We start from the raw sequence: 27,183 nt of genomic DNA, 5'->3' as shown, positions 1-27,183 counted from the left end.
AGGTTTGTCACCATAATTACGAAAGGAAGTTCTCGCAATGTTCAAACTTTCTTTTCCGATATTGACAAGTGATATAGTAAGGTAATGTATTCTTAAACATTGTTGTATTTGTTTTATATTAGCTCTGTTACCATTCTGTAGAAGTTCATAACATTGTGATTTAACTATAATTAGTTGTCATGAAAGTATTACTATCTAATGTCAGGTACCGTGTGTAAATTACTATGTTTTGAAGCTCCTTTGAGTCAGGGGTAATCTGGGACCTTTAAGGAATCCATAATCCAGTCACATTTGAATCCAGTGGCTGTGTGAAGATCAGGTTAAGGCTTATTTTGCTGCTAGGTGAATATTATTAGCAGAATTACAAAGTGCTAAGCCTTTGTTGGGCTGTAAGAGAATGTACCAGCCAATGACAACTGTCACAGCTGACATGCATCGTGACGTCGGTTACCAAGGGTATGGTTGATTACGAGGGGCAGACGAGAATGGCGTAAATACAGTGTGATGAAGTGCAAAATGTGTAGTGTATCGTGTATTAAAGTAGTGTTAAATGTATCTTTTAGAGAAGAATCTTAGGGCTTATATTTTCTGCCTTTACAAATGCAATGCCGTTGAATTTTTCTGCTGCCACCAAATTGTGCACTGCCATTACTGTTTCACTAATTTGTATCTATTTATGAACCTAGTTAATTCTGTAATACAAATTATAATTGTACAACATTTATTTTTCTTGGTTGGTACATGTACATTTTAACACTTTTCATCAAGTCATGACATAAGTGCGTCTTTATGAATACGTTCGATTTCTAATCTGAAACAAAATATTTACCCAGTTATCAAAATGCAAATTCAGTGTGAAATCAGTCACAAGCAATTGACGTAAAACGTCAATGCCAGAAAGTAACCAGTCTCGGTTTTTGCCGACATTGATTCCATTTGGCATAAAGGACGAAACAACGATGGACATCAAATGAATGGATCCCTTGAATTAATCGACGACACGATGTGTTGGTTGGTTTCCCACTAAAAGTTCACCGAATTGGATGTAGAGGTTTGGGAACACAGTACAAACAGACAAAACATTTGAAAGAAATAATCACTTGGAAACAATCCACGTAGTCCATCCCGTAGCAGAGGTGAGGGCTGTCGTTGCTGGAATATCATCGAACATGTTGCAGGTGTTCGTGGACGACTCATGACTGAATCCCCGACACCAGATTTTGGAGAAACAGGTGACCGAACAATGTGCTCTGGACTGAACTGTCTTGAAATCAGTAGTGGTGCCTCCGTCATACTTCGAGTTGTTCTGAAGGATCTTAAACTGCAGATTGGGCTCACAGAAATCTACAACAACAAGACATTGCGTTATTGTCATCATAACATGGTGCCATTTAATTGCCACTAATATGACCGCGCAAAGGGAAATACATGTGACAACAGTTAAACCCGACAGTTACAGTTGTCTTATATAACAACCTGTGAAACTGTTACCTCGAAAGCTGACCCGTGAAGATCCGGGTTAAAATTAGTATTCAGTAACCTGCTTGTCGAAAGAAGCGACTAACGGGATTGGGTTGTCAGGCTTGCTGACTTGGTCGACACATGTCATCATATCCCCAAATGCGTAGATCGATGCTCATGATGTAAATGACTGGATTGTCTGGTCCAGGCTCCATTATATACAGATTGCTGTCATATAGCTGGAGAATTGCTGAGTGCAGTGTTAAACGACAAACACACCTTTGAAGCTTGTGGTCAAAACAGACTCCGCAATCACTCTGGACCAATTGTGTTCTACTGGTATCAAACTACAGAGGACTCAATGAGGTCGTATTTAGTTTACTTTAGAAGTTTATCTTAGTTGTATTAATCTTACCAAACATCCACTCCCCAGAAGAACCCCATCCGGTGGCAGCAGCAAAGTAGTTGATGGTATGTGGACTGGGATCTGTGTAAGAAAGGATCGTGTCTTGACCAACTGTCTCACCCCTTCCTGCCTTAATCGTTCCATCGACCCAGCTCGTCCAGAATTGTTTGTACTGAGAACAGGACACCACGGCTCCATGGTAAAGCGTTACTGGATCACACTGGGCACATCGCCTCATCACTGACTTGGTGTTGCTCCAGCCACCCAGGACGATTTCGTACATCTGGAGGTTTGAATTCTGGTAATTTGTCTGCAAGGCTACATGGGCATCCCCACAGGCTTTCACCTTAAACGTGAGGGAGTTGTGGTGTCTTCGTTTAACATTATGATCAAACAGCGAGTGGTAGGTATGAGTTGTTGGTGTTGAAAATATTACCAGTTCAGAATCTGAAAAGTAAAGAAGACAACACTTGACCATTTTGTACGTGTGCGTAAGCGCGTGCATGCGTGCGTGCGTGCGTGCGTGCGTGCGTGGTGCGTGCGTGCGTGTGTGTGTGTGTGTTTTCTTTGTTTTACAGCAAAGGGCAAACGCCAAATTATATTTGTTAAATATGCAAATTTACTACCCATGGTAATGAAGTCGGGATAGTAAACGAATGTGTTACCGTCTTTATTGGCAAGTCTCAGACAACCTTTGTGTGGTAAATATAGCAATGTAATGCTATAATTTAGGAAGTCTTACCTTTGGGTTTTAAACATAATTACTGCATTCTAGAATTTACGCTTAGACAGATATAGAAGGAAATAAAAGTGACAAAATACGGAGTGAAGGAACAGGGGAGTTAACTCTCAATATACTTGTTGAATCATGTGTCGGCCATATGGAGAGTTCGCAGATGACAATCGTCGTCCAGAGTTACCTCCCTTGCTTTCATTCACCCGCTACGTCAGAAGTGTTTCTTTTTCAGAATAAATGTTACGAATATTGCAACGATAACGACGGCAGATAAGATAAATAATCTTTAACTGTTTAATAGTAAAATTATGCAATATGATATTTATTTTTAATTTCTGCTTATTCTTGTTCCTTCACCCCGTTGAACCGGAAACTGGCAGGGGTAATGGGGGTGAAGAACGATTTGATATGCCACGAGTGGCGCTTAAAATGTTGAATGAGGTATATTTTATGTGAGTAGTTATTAAATATAAGGGTTGGAAACCTGAGAACACAACGAGCACAATGGTGGCGATATCATATATTTTGACATTAAACATATTTTCCGAAGCAAGAGAAAGTACATTGCCTCATTTGCCTGTGATTGGACATGTAACTTTACAAACAACATATGTGCAAGAGACGCAGGACGCTCTTTGAAATATTTTGAGAAAACGCAGATTCGATTCTACCTCAAACGTTACGATGGAGTCTGAGTATGGTTTTACGCCGCTTTTAGCAATATTCCAGCAATATCACGGAGGGGGACACCAGAAATGGGCTTTACACACTGTACCCATGCGGGGAATCGAACCCTGGTCTTCGTCGTGACGAGAGAACGCTTTAACTACTAGGCTACCTCACCGCCCCTCAAACGTTACGAGATGTAGACACCAAAGGCTGGAGCAGTAGAATCAATTTTCTTTGAGAAACTTAGTCATTTTTCATGTCGCCCTTGAATCTGGTTCAGGCGGGTAAAGAAGTGGAATGAAACTGGCCATTTCACCATTATTGAACGAGACTTTAAACAAACGTATTGGCTAAAAGCAAGGAAATGTTGGCAAAGCTTCTGATTCAGTCTGGAAATCCAAGGAGCAAGGACCATAGGAATGGAAGGATCGTCATCTCTTATTCGTCAATAGAAACGGAATTCTTGAAATCATCCATTAAACGAGTCTTCAGTTGATCTTGTGCACAAGTTTCGGGTCTTAACCATTGATCACGAGAATGACGCTCGACATGTTTTATGGATGTCAATGATTGAGTATCATACGCAATCCTGGGGATTCCCTTTCTTGTGGAATTATCCTTATCTCTTATTCACATGCAAATACACCGTCAATGCAAACGGGGAAAATGAATTATCCATTAAATTTGTCTTACGCTGATCTTATGCACATATTTCAGATTACAGAAATATGTCTCGACAGCTGATATTTCAGTTATCATGTTTATATCATATACTGGTGGGAGGGAGGAGGCTGTGATTTTGTCTGGAGATGCCGTATTTCTTCAGTAGACCCGTGAAGATCCGGGGTAGAATGAACCTTCAGTGAGTGAGTTTTACGCCGCACTCAGCAATTTTCCAGCTATATGGCGGCGGTCTGTAAATAATCGAGTCTGGACCAGACAATCCAGTAATCAAAAGCATGAGCATCCATCTGCGCAACTGGGAACCGTGAGCCTGACCGTCCGATCCCGTTAGTCGCCTCTTACGACAAGCATTGGTTACTGAAGGCCAATATTCTAACTCGGACCTTCACGGGTCAATCCAAAATGAAAAGCTGAAAACATCTTGCATGTTGTTGATTGGTTCGTGGTTGCAAGTTTATTTGTATTTCTCAACAGTTGGGGGTTGAATTGTTTTCAAGCATTTGATAGATTTACGTTGTGAATCTCTTGGTTAGAATTGGTTGCACTGGTCGGAGTGGGTGGGGTTTCTGTAGACTGTGGTTTGGATCTGGTTGCACGGGTCTCTCGATACATGGACATCTAGGAAGGGGAGTGTGCTCTCACTCTCTGTCTCCATAGAGAACTTAATTCGAGGATGTTGGGTGTTGAGGTCCTGTAGTAGTGAGTTTGGATCCTGGTCTTTCCTGAGGATGACAAAGGTGTCATCCCCCTTCCTATACCAGCAGACAGATTGGATGGGGGTTGATATCCGCATAAAAGAACATTAAACCTCAACAGCCAAAGCAGACAGTAAATCAGCCCTTTCCGATCACCAATTCCCTACCCATGCTTGACAACGATGCAAGAATCTGTATCGAAACGTCACATCTACCGAATAAAGAAGTTGTTTATCCATAAAGTTTGTCTATACCATCAAATCAAGTTTGACAAATTTGAAATCCTATCAACCAAGAATCAGGACTTCACAAAAAGAAAACTTTTGGAAGCCATCGAAATCCGCCGCCACAAACCTTTCATCAACAGTGCCCAAGGATACTACTTACCATTGGCCTATGAACAATTAATCAAACTATAGAATCTATAAAAGCACCCAATCGGCTTGTTATTACAACTTAATTCCCCTTGTTTATTGGCTTCGTCACCAGTCTCGTTTGTTGTTTTTAGTCCCCCACTGGCCTCTCATAATTATCTGCCAGTTGTTATTCAATTACATGTTGTTGTTAATGTCAATCTGCCGTTTGTCAAAACATACTATGTATACATACCCCTCATCATCTGGTTGTATTCACTTTTAGTTTGATAACGACACATACATACATACTAACATTTGTATAGCGCCGATATCCAGCTCAGCTCAGCTGCTCAAAGGCGCTTTGTTTTCCCCTCGTTCACTGGATGTCAATCTCAACGGCACATCGTATTGTCAATCTCAACTCCCCGGAGGATCATACAACTCTTGCAGCCACTAGGCGCACCGAGTTATTGTGGCATTCCCATCCTTACGAGGTTCCCATTCACAGCTGGGTGGACTGGGACACATAGTCACAGTTCTTTGTCCAAGTTTACTGCACGTTGCTGTACCCGCAACTGGGTGTTTGCACGTATTCATGTGGCCACCATCTGGTCATATACCAACGGATTCGTGGGTTCTTTTAAGTGCACAGGGTTGTGTACTGTACACCACGGGTTGTGACAACACTGAACGAGTCTGCACACAAAGTTGACTCCAAGGTTTTTACACCCGGTCACAGGTGGGCTCGATCCCATCACCTCAAGCTCGCTGGATCACTAGCCTGGCGCTTTAGCCAGTTCGCCCACCGCGCCCCCTCGATGTAAGAATCTACATCGAAACGTCGCTCTATGCAATAAAAAGTTGTCATCCATAAAGATGTATGTTTCATTTTTGAGTCACCTACTTCTAGAATGCCGATCAAACAATTAGAATTGGTTTCAGTTAATCATTCTACCCGTAAGAGTAACTGGAAAAGGCTTGCGGACTCTGTTCATGCATGCCACGGTATCCCAAATGTATGCTGTGGCTGCACGTTTAGTTTTATTTCTAACTTGATTGTTGTATACTGAACATAATTGAAAACGCACCACTTATAAAAGTTCAGATTATTAAAAGCACGTGTAAAGAATTGGATATTTTATCTTGGATAATAACAGATGGACGACTGACAAAAACAACAACACAGAAAAGACGCTCATTCATTGAAATGTTCCACAGTCAGAAAGGATCAAACACACGTGGGGTCAAATCGAAAAGTCAATATCGCGTGTGACCGCCATTTGCAGTGACACATGCAGTTCAACGTCTCCTGATTGAGTCAATAAGCGTCCGAATAGAGTTCTTGAGGATGGCATTCCACTTCTGCAGTAGTGCAGCCTCAAGTTCCCGGATGTTTCGCATCTGTTGTCGCCGCGAAAGACTTTGACCAATTTCGTCCCACAAGTGCTCCATGGGGGATACATCTGTGTTGGCCAGTGAATAACCTGGATGTGTTGCTGGGTCAGATACTGCATGGAAAGTCTTGTTGTGTGTGCCCGTGCGTTGTCCTGTTGAAAAGTATGGACATCTCGGTGGTGATTGAAGACAGATACGATGTGATTCTGAAGAATCTGGTCACGGTAATAAAGGGCATTAACTCTCCCTTGACAGACACGAAGGCAGTCCTTGGATTGTAATTTATTCCACCCCTGACCATGACACTCCCACCACCCAAAGGTCTGTCTGAACCACACACTCATCAGCATAACGTTCACCACGTCTACGCCAAAAACGTAGTCGGCCGTCAGCATTACGTACATGAAGACGTGACTCGTCAGTGACTACCACACCATGTCATTGTTGTAAGCTTTACTGAAAATGCCTGCTAGCCCATTGTATACGCTCATTACGGTGTCTGTCAGTCAGAATTGGTCCAACGTAAGGACGTCGAGCATGGAGCCCTGTAGCGTGTAGATGGCGTCGCATGGAGTCAGCGCTGATGACCCCCACGTCAACCTTGAACTGGTGCAGCAGTCCTGGCAGTCGGCAGTGTTCAATCACTGATATGGACAAGGTCAATATGGCGATCCTGATGGAGCCTAACGATGGTGGAGCGGCAAAGTCCAAGTTGTCGAGCAATATCCCTGCTGATGGTGCAAACCTGAATCATGCCTACTGCACGTTCTCTTTCGTGAGGTGTTCACCTCGGCATCTCTGTCCTCGTTTCACAATCGTTAGTGAAGCAATGAGCATCGGTTCTCGTACACCTGCTTTTAATATCACAGTCAGTATGAAATCAGAATGAAATTCGCGCTTTTTTCATGGCGTGGCTGCATGTTGATGCATTTTGGAATTAAGAGTCATACTGTGGACAGGAATTTGTTTCTAAAGCATTTTTTCAACTGGACATGCCCTTCGACTTCATGTTAGTTATATTCATTGATCATTGTCATGCTGAAATCCATCTTGATGCAAATAGCGACAGTTTTAGACTGGTGCGTCTTCAATGATGTTCAGTATATTTTTCCTATGCATTTGATAGCTTTAATATGTACCTGTATGATTAATTGGATAAGGCTCGCGGGCTTTTTTATCATGCATGCCAGCATATTCCAAATATGCAGATGAAAGTTAGTGTCAGTTACGTGATTGTCTGTACCGACCCGATGATTTACAGGCCGGAGTCTTGTAGCTTCAATATTACTGAGTGCGGTTATTTATTTTTCGCCTTATCAAATTTGCTCTTAGTGAGCACAAAGGTAATTGTAAGTGCTTAATACAGCTGCATTCTAAGATTGCATATGAATTCCTGTTTAGCATGATTTTTGAAGGTGATACGCCAATAGAATCAATACAACGAACATGAACGATCACATCATTTTATAACAAGTGAGTTACTGAATAAGGTTTTTTGATGCTTTGTCATGCAATGTCATGCTAGGGGACAGCAGAAAACACATTGTACATATATGGAGAATCGAACCCGGGTCTTCTTTGTGACGAGCAAACGCTTTAAATATTCATATGAAAGAGACGATGAGAGAAAGAACACTTAGAGAAGAGTTAACTGATCTCGCTGCCTTCCACCCATAAACGTATAATACACCAGTTAATATTTCTATTGTTCAGGCTGAACATGCTGTTTTGGCAAATGACGAGAAAGCTGGTGTAAACCTATGAAAGGGACTTTCCATCCTAATCATCAGTCAGCAAACACTAAAACCTCACCATGCTGAATTTGTTGACCCGTAAGTCAAAGCAAAGAGCAGCGCTTTCAAATTTCACGGTCGAGTGAGAAAATATCAGTTACAAGTGCAAAACAACAAAGCTTTTCTTGAACGCAGAGCATAATGTAGTTTCCATTTGCCTGCTACAATGTCATTGCCAATGTTAAGGCACATATACATTGACGCTGAGTGCCAACGTGACGACACTACAATGGCATTGCTCCACAACAACGGCATGGCACTTACAGATAATCATATTGACTAGGCATCTGTCACGAATATATACAGCGGATTAATGGGGCATTACAAAACATGTTGTGAGACTCCTGTGATGCACTGTTTTCGATGGCAAAGATGAACACCCGTGTCACGACTTCGAATTCGATGAATTCGGCTTTACAAGAGATCAAAAGAAGTGGCGCGACTCCTGCAATGGGCTGTTTTAAATGGAATTCTCCATTTATTGACACTGGCGAATGACACTGCTTTCCTGAATATATTACGTTAATTAGTCTGGGGCATCCACCTAAACCGATGTCACAGGGTATGAAAGGAGACAAGGTATCAAAAAGTGTATGAATAGATCACCGGTAATTACTCATGACATCAGGTGTTCGCCAAAACGATGAGCATGTCCTGAAAGCACATGTCAGTCACCCATCAGCGTATCTGTCAAAGAGTAAAACAGACTTTTTTAGTCAGACCCTCAACACACATGCACAACCAAAAGCAGTATCGACCATAGCACGGAATCTGCCATGAACCGTGTTCAGAATGAGTAGCTTGTGTCCGTCACTTCGAAGGCACCGCTGCTCTCCTGGAGCTTGGCGTATTCCCAGTAATCGACACCACAGATCATTCTCCTGTCCTTACTCGAAATGAGTGTCGGCCTAGGTGGAGATGCCTTGGGGTAGTTTGAGTCGTACCAAGCAGCCGATGTCAATCAGTTGCTATTAATGACAAGGAGTCACGGAAGCAGTGACTTGCATATGGCGTTCCTCAAGGATCAGTTTTAGGCCTCATACTGTTTACACTATGCACACTATCAATAGGAGATATTATCCGGAAGTACAGATGTGGCTTTCACCTGTATGCCAATGATTCCCACATGTAAATGAGATTTAGACCACTTGTGTCTTCTTCTGTTGCACAAAAGACATTGGATATGAACTCACTGTCTTTAACGGAAAGCAGACAAGATGGAATTTATCATTTTTTGGTTCAAACTCAACACTGTTTAAATTTCGGTTTCCTCCACTGAAACTCTGATGATGGCCCCTGTACCGAAGCAAACAATCAAGGTGTCAGTTTCGAGTCATCCCTTGCTTTGAGGCAAGACAAGTTATTTCGGGAAACGGCCAAAAGCCCCTTGGTACAGAAGCTCCTCGATCAAAAGCCCCTCTGGACAATAGCCCCTCGATAATTTGAGCACCCCTGTCAAAAGCCCCTCGATTCATGTATTTCATAATAATAATTGACAAGCAAACATTTCTCACAGCCAAACTCAGGCTTTCCCAATACGTAAAGTGAGGGGCTTTTGGTCATTTTTCGAGGGACTTTTGTCCTGAGGGGCTTTTGGTCGACGGGTTTTTTGTACCAAGGGGCTTTTGTCCCAAGGGCTTTTGACCTAGACACACCTATTTCCACCTTAGAGACTTCAAATTGATCAAGAAGCATATTAAATTATCAAAAGACTTTTGTAATGTCTTGTCTCCTTGTATTTAACTTTCTAAGATGCCTAGCGGTTAGAACAATCGAAAACAAATACATTATCGGACAATAAAGGTATAGTTTTTGTATGACGTAACAATTGAATGACGTTATCCCGTCACTGCGCCATTCTAGTGTGCCCCCTCGTAATCGAACCATTTTACGTTACGTCACAATGTAAGCGACGTCACGATGCATGTCAGTTGTCATCGCCTCGTACGGCCCCCTACAGTAAACTACTCCGTTGCATCCCGTTTCTTGGTTTGCAGTTGCTTCACGCAGCTAACATCACTGGTGGAAACATTACGTTTATGTTTTACGACGGTTAAAATGTGTCAATTCGACTCGCAAGTTTTCAGCGACACGGTAACGTTCGCAATGTTTACATTCCCACAATGCAATCGTGGAATGTCGCTTGACTTCCCAGCTTCATCTGGATGTACTGATCTAAACTTACGTTGGTAGAAGAAATGCGACGTTCATATTGCCCCATATGGTTTACGTTTATGACAGATGCAATTAAAATAAATCAGAGAAGATATTTAATCCGAACGTAAACCGTCATCAAACTGTTATCATTTGTTTTTTTCTGGTAACGTTCGTCTTAACGTAGGGGGGGGCAGACACATCAATAGAAAAGCGCGTCAGTTAGCCCTGTGCGAGGATTCTTAATTTAGGTCACCGACACCGTCGTTTGTTTTCTGCCTTAAATTAATCGTAATTATCCTTAGAAAGTATTAAATTTGGCATCTTAGAAAAGAAATACAGTTCGCTCTACCACCATGTATCGTGTAATAAAGCACACTTTCGCCCTGAACTATTTTAACGTTAAAGCACTCGGACGCTACCACCATGTATAGTGTAATAAAGCACACTTTCGCCCTGAACTATTTTAACGTTAAAGCACTCGGACGCAAGCGTCCTCGCACTTTAACTATAATAGTTCAGGGCGAAAGTGTGTTTTATTACACTATACATGGTGGTAGAGCGAACTGTATTTCTTAATTGTTATTACGATATTGTTATTTGGACAAGACAATACCACATTTACAGATTTTCTTGAAATAAAGAATATGTTAATTTTGATTAACGGATTATGTGTACAAGTAAAGAAGGCGCAAGAATTAGCTCTGCAACGTCGTATAAAGCATAAAAAGAAGTTGTTATCCATAACAAAATGTGTCATATATTCATGTTCGTCCAACTTCTAAATGCCTTTCAAGAACGATATACATCTTACACTGTACTGATGGATATAACTGAAAATACCAAATAGGATTCCAGCAAGTGACAAAAATATAATCAATAGGTAATATTTGGCAAAATCGATTGTACAATTCCGACCCGATCATTAGCATGTCTTCTCGAATCCACATCAAATATATATGAGAGCAGGTGGAACCACAATCGATGCCTTCAAGAACATCAATAACCTATTGATGAGGAAAACTGTTTAACCTGTTCTTTAACAGAAAGATATTTGCTCCACCCTACCTGCTACTTGGATATCAACTCAATATCTTCAACTATCTCTATCAGACTCGGAACCTAAAAAATACTGATGCCATACTTTCATACAGGGGCGGTGGGAAATAGCAGTATATACATACGAACACCGTTGATTCACAGACAGCAGTATACTGCTAACACAACAACGAGCTGACTCTGTTAGAGTGAATGGATATTAGTACGTTACAACAACTGGTTGGTTTTACTCAACACAACCGCTGGTCTTAATGTAACGTGAGATAATAGAGCATGTGCTTGTCCACCTATATATACTACTCATCAAAAAGTTTAGACTCACTAGTGTAAAGCTAGTCACTTACTTCAGTAGGAGAGCGGAAGGTCGCGGGTTCGATCCCCTGCCGCGTCATACCAAAAGACGTTAAAATATGGTACTTGTTGGTCCTTGCCTGGAGCTCGGCATTAATGGGTACAACAAGGACTGGTCGGCTCGGAGTCCGTATGATGTGTCTGAGTGGGGTATTCATGCTTCACTGCGGCATGGTATCTCAGTGGGCTAGCACTATAAAACCAGCTTCAGTCTGGGCTAGTACAAGCAGCCGCACATACACATACACGCGCATGCACGTCGTCATATGAGCGAAATATTCTCAAATACGACGTTAAACCCACTTTCACCTCACCTCACTTACTTCAGTACAACCGTTCTGAACTAGATTTTGCCAAATATTAGGTATTGTTTACACATGAAGTGATGTATTGTAAAACAAATTCGTAACGTTGAACAGGTTATTGTCATAGGTTCAATAAATGATGAAACTCGGTGAAAATTGGAGAATTCTTAACAAACTTTACACTAAAACGAAGCTGTTCACATACACGACATTTGCACACGCTTTTCAGTAATTTGATGCATATAGTAAGTGCTTTAATTGAGTCCACACTTTTGACGGGTATTATAGTAGAAATGCTTCTAGAAAGTTCCATAGAGTGTTGTATTAGCCAATAGCTGTTCAAATACATTTAAGATTACCTACTGCTTATATTTGATCATACTTTCCGGAAAACTAATTATTATAAAAAGGTGTTATGAAGCTGTACTGAATCCTTGCAAACAATGTAATACTATTACAACAGTCTAACAACAACTTACACTTCAATTGAACAGTGAGCATTTCAATTATCAACATAAACCTTGTGAAGCACAGATCCATGCGTTAATAATATTATAAATAAGACAAATGATCACTGTACGTTTTCAATTATATGCTTCAAGTGTAATTGATTTGATTTTTAAATACTTCAAATACGTCGTCACAACAAATGCCACGATGGTATAAAAACATACCAAAAGCATATATGTTCTCACGGCGGCTAAACGGTTTATTTGCAGAAAGGCGACTTTTTAGTTTTAGCTTTTCACATGAACGCGAAACACGGTACCCTTTGATGTTCTAGTCTAACGGGAGTCGGCATCATCATATTGAAAACATTATCTTAGCTATTAGAAATTGCGACACTTATGTATCATATAAATCAAATAAAGACAAATGTGAACCTAAATATTATTCTTATGGAATAAAGAAGTTATATGTTTTGTACACAATATTAAGATATATGACAAGTGCACTTAATTACGATTTATTTAGATTGAGCTTCTGTTATGGAAACTAGGCGCTATACAAGCCAATTATTATTATTGTGTCCATTGTGTTACTACTCAAAAACATAAACTGTTACAATCTTTAGACAGTATTGTTAAAATTAGAACACTGATTGGTATTAATCGTATCTTACATGGCAATGCAGGTGTCTCATTTACTACAAATCAGAATGTTTTCAAATATGTACATATCTATATCTCTCTAGCAAAACGTTTTCTCAGTTAACTTCTGTTGTACATATGCTATTATTAGGAGGGGCCTTTTCTATCAATAAACACAATCAAACCCCTCAGTGACAAACCTGTTTTTATATTCGATAGTATTTGGTAGTAAAATTAATTTTGAGAATAGAAATCATTTATTATTTAATCACAACAAAGTTCTATTTACCCACAATCCAACTTCTCAGTAACGAACCTGTTTCAGGCTCACTAGACAGTGGACTGTTCCATTATACCCGTAGGTGTTACCCTAATTAACCTTCTAGTTCAGTGTCTGCAAATTGGGTGTCTGTCAAATGGGTGTCTGTCAAATGGGAGATAACCTGTTGCAGTATTGTTGATGTAAGGGCTTACCGGGAGATTAGCGTAAAGGGTGGCGTGATTGTGTTGATTAATCCATCATAAAGGTTAAAAATTTCAATGTTAAAACATAAAAGGATAATTTTGGTGTCGAATTATTATCAGTTAATACTGTGCTTTTTGAAGAAATATATGTTATAAAAATTCTAGTTTTAAAAGTATTTAGAAAGCGATGTATTATATACTAGCCACATAAAGAAACTGTACATTGTCAAATTATTATCCCAGTTGATAAGTACGATAACAATGTCAAAGGTACATATAAACTTTAATGGAGGGATCATGAGACCATAACAAGTCGGGAGAATTTCAATTGAAAAGTCAATCACAATGACGTCAGGAGTCCACAAGCGGGACAGGGGTCAAACGACCATGTCACAAGCTCAATAACGGGTATGTCCACCATCGGCATTGAGAACAGCAGTGCATCGACGACGCATAGAGCCTATTAAACGTGCAAGGAAGGCTTGTGGGATGTGACGCCAGATTCTCTCAAGTTCTGTTGCAAGGTCAAGGACGTTATCTGGCGGATGAGGAAGACGGCGTAGACGTCGATCCATCTCGTCCCAAACATGCTCTATCGGGGAGAGATCCGGTGAATTTGCAGGCCAAGGCAGTAAGTCAACGTTGTGGTGTTGCTTGAAATCCATAGCAACCCTTGCCATATGAGGGCGGGCAGTGTCCTGTTGGAATGTTAACCCAGGGCCATGACGATGCAGATAAGGAATTGCCAGAGGTCGAAGGATCTGATCCCTGTAGCCCACACCAGTTAAGCTGCCCTGAACAATCACCAAAGGAGTTCTTTGGCGTGCTGTTATTCCACCCCAAATCATCACGGAACCACCACCAAAGCAATTCCTCTCCAAGACACAGGCCTGTGCATAACGTTCTCCCACGCGTCTATAGGCACGTTGACGTCCATCACTATGGGAAATGTTAAACCTGGACTCATCTGTAAAAACAACATTTCTCCACCAAAACAAGGGTCTGCGGACATGATTTCGGCACCACATTCGGCGAGCTTGTCGATGACGTTGTGTCAGGATAGGCCGTATGGCGGGACGTCGTGGTCTGATCCCATGATGACGTAAACGTTGTCGAACTGTGTTGGGGTGGATACGGCGAAGTCCTGTGATGGTTCGGGCAGTCATCACTGCAGTCTGAAACCTGTGGCGAAGATGGGTCACCCTTATCCATCTGTCCTGTCTTGGCGTTGTTACACGTGGACGTCCAGAACGTGGCCGATCGATGACGTCATTTGTGTTCTGGTAGCGTCTCACCAGTGCAGAAATGGTGTTCCGATGGCAGTTGAAATTTGCAGCCACTTGTCGTTGAGACATTCCCCCACGGACCATTCCAATGGCCTCATGACGTTGTGCAGACGTGAGCCTTGGCATGCTATGCGTTTCAATAGCCGTATAATTTTTTTTTTGAACGATCGCAAGGGCAGGGGTTGAGCTTCCCAAAGTGATTGTATTGTGTGGCATTCATTTGCTCTGTTTCTCATTCCCGGAATGCACGTGCAACAACGTATTGCACGTCTCAAGGACGAACCCACTGACGTCACGGAACGTGGCACGTGCATGCATGTTGGATACATGTCACTAATCTCTGAGTTTAAATCCTTATGTGTCTACACAGGTTTGATACATTTAGATTTAAAATGTTTGTATGCACAGTTTCTTTATGTGCCTAGTATATAAATCGGTAGTATATCTTTATTAACTGAGACTGATTGTGACTGTGCTCTCGATGGGGCAGTAGCATTAGGAAAATACTGTTTCCATGAAAGGGTACATAAGACCAACTCATTCAAAGGATATTTACATATATCTTATCGGAATATCTGTATACTTTTATTCCCGGCTGAAACTTATGGTTGTAAATCTTGCTGGAACCCCTGAATGAGGCAGTGTCAGCGTATGTCTAGTATTTGCGTGGCATGGTGTCTTTGCCATTCAAACTGGTCTTCACGATATGGCTGAGATATTGCCGATGTGACTTAAATATTAACTCACTCACTCAAACTGGTGATCCATAATCCCATTCTTAATTTTGGTGTCCTTCTCTGAGTCATTATGTCCTACGCTGACGGTTGTAAAGGATAGTAACAACACTACTTGTTCTTATCGCATTATGTCTAAATTAAGGAAAATCACGTCATATGGATAGTCAACTTCTTTAACGCAATCCATAGAACTTGGTTTTCCTTCATCTTTACAACTTCTAAAGTGCTTCTCAAAATACTCACGTGTCTCTGCATTTGCACAAAGAAGACGTAAAACAAAATTAATGTGTTCTTAGTGTTAAGAAAATCTGTATATTTGGTACCGTGTCAGTGGAAAGACATAACGCTGTATGCGAGTAGTGTGAATGCCACGTACTTCCGGCGAGGCAGGTCATGCTTGACAATTTTGTGGGATCTATTCAAAGGCTCATTCCCACTTACCCAACATGCTGGGGGGATTGAAAGAGATTAACAGTTACGGGTCAGTGATTGTGCAGGGTGAATTTGTTACCCCTGCTTTGGTTGTGACACAAGTTCACCCAGCACTCCAATCATGGCCAAACGGAACAATCTCATGACCACCGGTGAACATATTTCACAAGATAAACTAAGTGAACTATATTCATATCATTTGTTATAAACTGAATTTTAATTGAGTGAACTATGCCAATGACAAGTATTATAAACTATGGAGATGTCCTCGTTTCTCCATTGCACTATGACAAACGTTCAAGTAAGCACTTGTTTCATACCCAATGTAACGCGGCGGTCAGTACTTGGTCTACAGGGACTGTAAGTTCAGTATCAAGAAAAGGAGGGTGGTGGGTAATCATGGCCGTGAAGTGTGGAACCATTTCAGAACGGAATGTCCTAGGACAACAAATCATGTGGAGGGGTGGCATCGTAAAGTGAGTGATGAGTTTGCCGAAAGTCACCCCCACATTTTTAAGAAGGAGCAAGCCTGGGTAGAGGCATATGTTCTACAGCAAAGAAACGGTGCCAGACCTTCACCTAGGAAGAGAAGATATGTTGACCTGAACCATACCTTGGAAATGTACAAGAGAGAACCAACAACTGGTGCCAGAACTGCCATGTCAAACATTGACTCAGTATCACATTTAACTGGATATTAAGTGTGAAAGGTATACTGCGAAATATTGATGTAATATGTGATATGATGTTGATTTTGTATATTAAAAGCTGTATAACTGGATAACGTGTATACCTGGATAATTTGTATATGTGATTAATAAATATAGACAAACATTGAGTCAAAAGTAGTAGTATTTTATCCCATTTGGTCCCGGATACTATTTCACAGGGAACAAAATAAGGGATTAAAGGGGACACCCCAGTGATTTCTTCTACTGAAACAATAGGAGTTGGGTAAGTAGGAAGACCCCTATTCAAATACATGTTAGTACCACTTTGCCATATACGCCCCGTGAAATATCTTTAGGCCGATTGTGAAGCCTATTTCGGGTGTCCCCCGCCCGTGATATTGCTGGAATATTGCTAAAAGCGGCGTAAAACCATACTCGCTCACTCACTCACAATTGACTACTACAATTGTTCTTTGAACTCTGTGTTCAAAGAAAAGTTTGGTTTTATTGTTTTATGCATTTTTGTTAAATTTTCTCACTAGACCGTGAAATTGTAAAATACTGCGCATTGGTTTAGCATGACATAAAAAAGAATTCAGCAACTTAAGCATGCTGGAAGAGGTTTCAATGATTGATGAGATGGAAATCCCTTTACCGAAGATGACGTTTGTTCTCATGAATCATATAGACTTAGAAAACAGGTCAGGAAGTACATATACATTCGTGGATAACGAAGCACACAACTTTATTGCTGACAACTTCATGTTTTGTGCACAGAGCGACGTTTGGGCATAAATTCTCACACCGTTGCCAATCAAAAAGTGATGAGTATATACACACAGTATGTTATCACAAACAACAGATTAACATTAACAGCAGAATGTAATTGAATAGCATGTGGCATATTATTTGATGAGGACTATGAGTGAGTGAGTTTAGGTTACGCCGCTTCTAGCAATATCCCAGCAATATCCGGACAGGGGACATCAGAAATGTGCTTCACCATTTTGGGAATCGAACCCGGTTCTTCGGCGTGACGAGCGAACGCTTTAACCACTAGACTACCCTACTGCCCCTTTGGGACTATGAACCTTAATAGTACAGGTGATGGTGCCAATAAGCAGGAGGGATCAAGCAGTAAAAACAAACCGATAGGGTGCTATGATAGAGGCTGTGGGCTTGATTAATTCTTTACAGGCCGGTGTGATACCCTCAGTATCAGTTGATCAAAGGCTTTCTGTTTGTGAAGTCCTGATTCTGGTGGATAGGACTTCAACTTTGTCAAACTGGATTAGATGGGTAGGGCATTTTTGTTGCTGGTCTATGAGGGCTGATTTGCTATCTGCCTTTTCTGTTCAGGTTTTATGTTCTGCGAGTAACAACGGGACGGGAGGTTTCACCTATTCACCAGTCATCACATTCACTCTTGTTGATCACTTTTGGGGGGTTTCTTTTGCTAGGAGAGTAGGTTAGGGCCATTAGCTTGGAGGATGGTTCCGAGGGATGGGGAACCAGGAAAGATGGCGTCGATGCCTGTTTGTGCTTAAGTAGTCTGTTGATTTGATTTGCGCTCTAGCGAATGTACGGTTGGGTAATTCTGATGGGACGGATTTAAAAAGCCAAATCTTGCTTTGTATGTTTAGCCGGTGTCTTCGCAGGAAGGCGACTTTTTGGGGCGTGTAAAAACATGGGCCGTTTTCGTCTTTGTGCGAAAAGGGTGGAAATTTGCAACAATGGGTTCAGGTGTTTATACAAGAACCCTAATCTCAGAGGAAGGCGACAACCACAAGACGTTCATGTTCATTGTAATCATACATATGTACAAAATAACTGTAATCGTATCATTTTATAAAATATTTCACTTCCACTTCCACTGTCCTTCTTAATAAAAGATATGTAGAAAGTATCATCTATACTCATTCCCAAGAAAGGAGACTTGACTGATCCCAAAAACTTCCGCCCTATCACATGTTTGAATACTCAGTATAAAATCTTCACAGGGTGTTTGACAAACCTCGTGTCATCCTACTGTTCTTCCAATGATATAATTTATACAGAGCAGAAGGGAAAGGGTTGTTGGGGGTGCAAGGATCAACTTCTTGTACAGAAAATGATTTTGGAAGAGGCTAAAACATATCACCGCAACCTCTACTTGTGCTGGATTGACTACAAAAAAGCATATGACTCTGTCCCTCATGAATGGATTCTGAAGTCTCTGCGTTGTATTGACCTCCCGGAGCGACTACTTGATTCACTCAAGTCTTTAATGAGTTGCTGGTCGACTCAACTTGAGATGTACTCGCAAGGTCAGGTGTAGACTTCGGAATCTATTCCAATCAGAAGGGGAATATTTCAGGGGGACTCCTTCAGTCCTTTGCCTATTTGTTTGCCTCTAAATCCTTTCAGCTTTCTGCTCAATAAAGAGGTGGGTTACCATCCCGGACCTCCTCTGCACAGATCCCCAACACCCCAACACCGCTTACTCATTCCTTTACATGGATGACATCGAACTACTTGCCAAAGGAGAACTCAATTTGAAAGAGCAGATTCTCCTTGTCGAGTCCTTTCTAATGATATTGGCAGGACATTTGGACTCGACAAATGTAATACTCATCATTTGAAATGTGGCAAGGTAGTTAATGATGGATCGGTCACGTTACAGAGGGGAGGAGTTATTGAGCATCTTTTGGAACATCAGGCCTACACCTATCTTGGAATGCAAGTAAGTTCGAGACAAGCTCCAGAATGCCCAGATTCAAGAAAAACTTCGGGCCGAGTATAAAGCTCGCTTAAAGAAAATCTGGAGCTCAGAGCTTAATGCTCTAATCAGGGTCAAATCCACCAATACTGTGCCAGTCCTCTCCTATTCCTTTGGAGTAATTGATTGGACAAAACAAGACATCCAGAGTCTTGACAGTCTGACCAGAAGGGTCATGTCTGATAACAGAGCCCACCACCCTCGTTCCTCTCCCAATCGTTTATACATGCCAATCGATTCTTGAGGTCGGGGTTTGATTAATGTGGAGGCTCTTCATGATAGAATTTTATTGTGTACTTTTGCACATATTAATTTATCGGATGATCCTCTGGTGATGCATGTGAAGACTCATGATGAAAGCAAAGAATTCCACAACTATTTTAAGCGTGCCAAGGTTGTGGTCACAATCTCAAATTTGAGGTTGATATTGTTGATGGCGATGTACTGCTGGATGGTACAGCGATGGGAGTAAACCAGGTGAAGTCCTTCACCAAGTCTGCCTAGAGTCGGTCTTTTGTGGAGATGCTTTCTGAGAAGCCATTGCATCGTGTGTACATGCAGTGCGTGCAACAGAATAGTAATCCCACCGACTCCTTCGCCTGGATGAAGTCGTCTGGTCTTAAATGTGATACTGAGGGCTTTCTTTTTGCTACTCAGGACCAGTCACTTCCCAATCGTAATCGCCAAGGGGTGATTCTTAAAGAACCACTAAACTTTGTTTTTTGTCACTCTTTTAACCATTACATATGAAAGATTTGTGGTTAGTCTTATGCGGAACACCAAATTTATTCTTTAAAAACTTGAGGTTATTTAATACCGAGCGATTAAAAGTGGCCAAAAAAGTCGCCTGCTTCCCTCTCGCCCGCCAACGAAACCACAAACAGGTTACGTAACTCTGTCGCCAGAGCACTGCAGTGACGTCATATGAGGAACGATTTTCAGTTAGTTGTATAGAAAATGTGTAGCACGCTCATCATTTTGATGATTTCTCGACATCAACGACGACATGCCGAATCGTTGCTTTGTCGTCAATTGCTCCTAGGGGTCGGGCGATGGTGTCCCCATGCACAGATTTCCACAGGACCCCCGCAGTTCGTGCTAAATGGGTTATGTTTGTGAGTGCGAAGCGAGCGTTGTGGAAGCCTGAAACGATATCTTACTTGTGTTCAGATCGCTTCACGGAAGTTAAAGAATCAAAACTACTTACTAGTTGTAGTAAAATATGCATATGATTGATGACCATAAAGATTTTCTATGACACAACTTGTAACATAACGATTTCTTCCTCGGAAGTGAGGTTGTGGTCGAAGTAACAATAATATTGTAAGTAGTACTATATTGACACCCACCTCGCTGCCACGAGAGAAATTGTTATGTTATACGCTTTGTCATGCAAAATCCTATTGGCCATCAATAAAATACATATTTTACTACCAGTAGAAAATAGTTTTGATTTAACAACTCGGTGAAACAAACCTAAATACCATTTATCCTCAGACTGGCGGATGTTCCCGACAGAGGTGCCGCCATTTTAAAAAAAAAAATCTGTTAGAATTAAAGGAGATTATGGTTTGTTTTCATCAAGTTAGAAAATCAAGACTACTTTCTACTCGTAGTTAAATATGTATTGGAATCATAACCAAACCGGATTTTGCATGACACAACTTATAACATAACGATTTCTTCCACGGGAAGCGAGGTGGGAGTCGAAGTCACAATACTCTTGCGATAAATTTCTTCCTACATTCCCATGGTTAATGTCCACTCACCAGTATGTAGATACTAGTCAATGTGCGTCTTTATATTTGGTCTTATAATCCTAATTAGTTTATTATCATACTTGTATGCATTTTGAAACTAAATAAAAGCAGACGATCTGCTGATACTTATAGTGAATTTATAACAGAACTGTAATATCTAGACATTTTATAGTTTGCCAATGTGAATCATAATTCGCACACACACACCTAGTGCATGTTGTCTGTCTCATTACACTTCACGGTGAAAACAATGATTCTGTTGAATGCTACGACAAATGAATAAAAAACAAAATGCAAATATTAAAATTAAAACAGATTAAAGTTATAGGAACAATATCAGGCCATTACCTTGTTCGAGGAATGTATCCATCAATATCCACAAAACTGTTCCAAATGATGTGTCTTTTAACAGTTTAATATACGAAAAAGAGATAAATCTTTTCAGGTATTGGTGTATAATCTCATTGGTCACCCAAGATAGCACACCTGGCAACTAATTGCATAATGTCCGCCTTTCTTTAAAACAGTAATTTAGTTAGCCAATAATGGGCAATCAATCAATGTATTGCTGGTTAATCCTTTGAAAGAAGGACGTTGTTTTACGCAGACACCGACACGACAGAGTGTATTCAGTATAGATTAGTAAATCTACATACATAAACACTACCTTTTGACAATTCCGCTGTGTAAGATAAAAGTAATTAATCAATCAGCGTGTTATCGGTTAATCCTTTGATCGATGTTTATAATGTTGAATATTTACTCCAGACACAAGAAATGCCAAATGGGAACCTTTGTCAGGTAATTTAAGTGTGTTACCACTAATTATACCTGTTATAAATTCATTAACTGACCATCAAGTGAATGATGACAAATAACATGTGTAGGTTTATACCACCTAACACGGGTTACAACAAGGGAGTATTAATTGCTGTATTGCATGTGAAAACTTATGGGCCGACACTGTTTTGAGAATACAAACAGATTTTTACATGACATGATTAAATATCGAGGTAAAAAAGCACAGAAATGGGATCAATTTGGATCAGTCATTATACAAATAGGGCCTAACGACACCAATCGATTTTGACAGAATCGTCTATGAAAACAAGTTGTAACTCGGAAACTAGGCAAAGCATGAGACAAAATTAAATGACAGTAGATTGTGAGAACATATAGCTTTCATTTTCCACAACAATTGTCACGATTTCAGGTTTATACAAGTCTGTAAACAAGATAATTTAACCCCTAAAATGTAGATGAATTCTGCACAGGCCCTCCAAGCTATTCCTCATATGACGTCACAGAGTCGCGCCGCTCTGATTGGTTGAAATTTCGTTCGCGGGTGAGAATTGTGCACTGTTGTCAAAAAGGTCGATTTAAGTCAATTAAAGGTCGAAATGAGTAGTTTTAATGACGGGGTTTCATTTATAACGATGCGAGTTAGTGATTTATGTATTTTTACCCCCCTAGGGTTTATGTGACCTTTAAAGAAAATATCAATATGAAATGTCGATTTTGCAATGAATGCACAGAGACTGTCTTACACCTTGTGAGTGGATGCCCTTCCTTGGCACAAACATCATATCTTAAAAGACACGATAGCATGGCTCGCTGCTTTTACTACCGTCTCCGCCATGTCTGCGGTTTTGACTCCGAGGTCCATCCATGATACGACCCTGAACATGTCCAACGCGTTATTGAAAATGATGCTTTTAAACTTTTTGTGGAATAAGCCTTTATACAGCCTCAGAAGAATTCCAGCCAACAAACCTGATCTTGACCTTGTTGATAAAGCCAATGAATGTATTTATATCATTGAATTTTCTGTCTCTTTTGACAGCAACGTGTTTGGCAAGATTCAGGAAAAGCATGATAAATATGCAGACCTCGCCTTGCTGTCTCGCTTGCATCCTAAGTACACTGTCGTCAGGCTCCCCATTGTTCTCAGTGCCCTTGGTTTGGTACCTCCTGATCTCTTGGCGCAGATCAGGAGAGTGCTCGGGTTCTCCACCGGATGCACAGCCCTTCTGACACTCTGGGTAATGCAGAAGGATGCAGATTTGGAGAGCCTTTATATTCTTCGGAAAGTTCTTGGTGGGTTCGACTAGGCAGCGTTTCCTGGGAGAAGTCCCATTTGCTGTCTGGGCTGCGTGTAGAGGGGGCGAGGGCCCTGAGCTGATGATTAGCCTTACCAGCCTGACTGTGCCAGGATCACCCGAACCCTCTCTGCTGCATTTTCATTTAATCTGTAAAACATAGCAATAATAATGATTTTGGAAGAGGCTTCAACATATCACCGCAACCTCTCCAAGTGCTGGATTGACTACAAAAAATATTATCTATAATCTGTAAAATAATAATAATGATATATATTGTGAGTTGCGTCGCCTCTCACTGGAATGTCATTCTTCGTTGTCAGTGAGGCACTGCAGTCTTTCGTGGTACATCTCCAATAATCTACCTCATTTGCTTTCCTCTTACTGATTCTGTACATATAGCTACCAACTACCAAATACCTTCCACCTCGAGCTGTAGATACATACTTGCACTGTAGCTGAGTGTTCGCCATGTCTCAGAAATCGAGTAATGATGACTCTTGTATCGGCATATTTATATTAAACTGTTGACATTGTTGTTTTATGCGATTGATACGAACTCACAATTATTATGATAACCAATAAATTGCAAATAACAGTTCGGCAAAAACTGTTCACGAACTCAGTGTCAGCATGAACGACCCAGGAACTGTGTTCACGTAGACATTGGTACAAATTTAGTGACACCCTTACTTTAATCCCCTGTTAATCTCCCGGTAAGCCCTTACTTAAACATAACTGCATCAACACTAAACATCAAAGGGTACCGTGTTTCGCCTTCGTTCGAAAAGCTAAAACTAAAAAGTCGCCTTCCTGCGAATAAACCAGTAAGACAGCTTGCCCGTGATTCTTTCATCACAAAGGATACAAAATGGAGGATCTTCACTTTTTTATAACTAGTCATGTTTTAATCTGCTGTGGCCGATATGACGACGTCGTCGGTAAATTATTTATGTAGCTCCCACCTACCCCGTAGGCGACACTGGCCTCAGCCAGAAGCCGACGCAAAACATCATCATCTTCACCTGACGAAAGGGCAAGGAAACGTTGTGTATACAATAAAAAAGAAGTTCGTTGATATGTCCTTGGGTGTCACACTTCTCTTGCATTAGATTTCTGATGGCGCTTCTAGTTATAGGTTCAAAATTACTGTAAGGTATCAGAAGTGGTGTCACGAATTAGGGGGATGTTGCCTTAGTCCCTGCGGTACCGGTGATTCCAGCATGGCTTGGTAACCAACAAAAGACATTGTAATCTTCTCCATCCTCTAAGTCCTCATTTAATACCAGAATTTAGATTAAAAGTGAATGTTTCCATGACATATCTTACTATCCTGAAGGCATTAGCTTGTCTCAAGTAAAGAGAAACGTTGAATAAATATGTTCAACAATGGAGGCATTTATAACGTCTTGAACCCGTGAAGATCCGGGTTAGAATTGATCTTCAGTAACCCATGCTTGTCGGTAGAGGCGACTAAGGGAACTATTCCTATTCGGATAAAAATGAAGACCATTGCAGTCATACTTTCATACAGGGCGGCGGGATTGCCTAGGAGTTAAGGCGTTTGCTCGTCACGCCAAAGACCTGCGTCTGTCATTAGATCCAGAACAATATCTTCTAGAGTACCCGATGATAGTTCAATTTTCAAGGCAGAAACACACGCAATACTAAAAGCACTTAGATATATTAATAGACACGCTAAATATAAACAATATATAATCTTAGACACTATTTCGTGCCTTCAGATTACAAAAACAATCTATCTTGTAAACATCCACTTTTAATCGAAATACATGTAGTTGAATTATAATTGATCTTGCTACTGGCCAATACGACATCGTCCTCTGTTGGTTACCCAGCCATGTTGGAATTTCTGGAAACACAATGACCGATTTTGCTGCAAAGACAGCACTCTACAAATCTCTGACACCACTTCTGACCCCATAACTACAAAGCTGACATTAGATCTTGTATCATGATCTAATGCAAAAGAGGTGGGACACTCAAGTAGGTATCAATATAATTACATGCAATCAAACCAACCATCGGTTACATCTACTTGGTTGTCAGTCCAGATTTGAAGAGGTCATTATACGGTCATGTCGTATTCGCCACAGCGGATATAAACATGAATATTTATTAAATGGCGAGGATCCTCCGTTTTGTATCCCTTGTGATGAAGGAATCACGGTCAAACATGTCCCGCTTGACTGTATTAATATTTCAGTGCAAAAACGATTAAAGACCATTTTAATAATGTTAACTGTCATTTTATTATTGATTATTTAAAAGAAAAATACTTAACTGATACATTTTGATTGATCTGTTTTGATAGATGTATTTTTATAACTGGTAGTATGATTCAGCAGCTGAGATTGTTAGTGGCTGTACCTTCGAAGGGGATTGAAGTAGTGCAAAATTATTGTCCTCCTGAGAGGGTTCGTAAGTCCCGAAACATTCAAGGTAAATTTAAACCTACCAGATTTTTTAGACGTAGTATTTTAATGATTTTATAGTATGGCAAAATCTGACTACAATCGCCAGCTGTAATATTGCTAAATGCGGTGTAAAATTAAACTCACTCACTCTTTCTTGTAAATGCAAGGCATTTCCAGTGCCCTTGAATATATACAATAAATGCTTCGGACAATTCAAACATAAATTATTCTTGAAAGTAAACAAATTTCGAACCACGTGTCTCCGACACCACCTCTGTTCAACAGGACACCAGTCCCCAAAGAAACCAGTTTATTGTATAGAAAGAACCCAACCATCCGAGTGTATTCAAAACTATCCTTAGTCTCATAAACACTACGATCTATTTAGGGGCAGAAATTCAACGACTTTGCTTTATTTAAACCAACGCAAAATGCAATACAAAACATGGAATTTGTAAGGACCGAAATTTCTTACCTGTTACATGAACTATCCAAAACACCCAAACTAGCAGGATTATATCCATACCCGCGCTGTTGAGACGCAGGCAGCAGTATACCGACAACTCAATAACGGTCTGGCAGCTTCCTCCCGCCGCTCAATATCATGAATATTCAGTGGGGTACGTCATCCGGTTGGTTTCACTTGTGTCGTGAAAGGCTTCCAGTGCATTTCTAATTGTTTAACTTGGAAAACTGGAGGTAATTATCTAATTCTTTGATTATTTTCTGTAATTATTTGCTGTAATTTGGGTTTCGTTCAAGCATACCCTGTAAGTACTGATCCAAATGATGTACTCGTGCATAAAACTGTTTCAAGATTCAAGATGGTTTATTGTACGTAAGGACTCCGGCGCGCATGCGTACTATGATGACAACCAAAGTATGGGCAGTGCAAATAGTGGAAAGCATCATAACATTATGTAATTAATTGCACCAAATTAAACTATTTCTTAATGTGTTAGAAACAGGGCTTATTTTACATAAACAGATTCGTTGTATGATTACTTTAATCTGATAAGTGTTCCCTTGTAAGGGACCCGTGAAGATCCGGGGTAGAATAGGTCTTCAGCAACCCATGCTTGCCACAAAAGGCGACTATGCTTGTCGTCAGATGCGACTAAAGGGTCGGGTGGTCAGACTCGCTGACTTGGTTGACCCATGTCATCGGTTCCCAATTACGCAGATCGATGCTCATGCTGTTGATCACTGGATTGTCTGGTCCAGACTCGATTATTTACAGACCGCCGCCATATAGCTGGAATATTGCTGAGTGCGGCGTAAAACTAAACTCACTCACACTCCCTAGTAGGGTGACAGAATTATTTCTGTGCAATATGCACCTTTCTTATATTGACATACGCATCAATTATAAATATCAGATG

General features: G+C 40.7%; 1 protein-coding gene across 1 annotated transcript; it reads right to left on the bottom strand.

Annotated features, from left to right (window-relative positions):
- Positions 1–755: 755 nt before the first annotated feature.
- On the bottom strand, positions 756–26,356 carry LOC124268710 (uncharacterized protein 5-like). The gene is made up of 3 exons (XM_046703701.1): positions 26,277–26,356; positions 1,877–2,314; positions 756–1,344 (listed from the first exon to the last, which is right to left on the bottom strand). Exons 1-3 carry the CDS (start codon positions 26,323–26,325, stop codon positions 1,097–1,099), a joined length of 735 nt encoding a protein of 244 aa, XP_046559657.1. The 5' UTR covers positions 26,326–26,356; the 3' UTR covers positions 756–1,096.
- Between the last annotated feature and the right edge of the window lie 827 nt (positions 26,357–27,183).

This window comes from Haliotis rubra, unplaced genomic scaffold (assembly GCF_003918875.1).
Source record: "Haliotis rubra isolate DU_JTF1 unplaced genomic scaffold, ASM391887v1 Scf14, whole genome shotgun sequence".
Lineage (NCBI taxonomy): Eukaryota > Metazoa > Mollusca > Gastropoda > Lepetellida > Haliotidae > Haliotis > Haliotis rubra.
The sequence above is the reverse complement of the archived record's forward strand: the minus strand, read 5'-3'. Positions and strand labels throughout refer to the sequence as shown.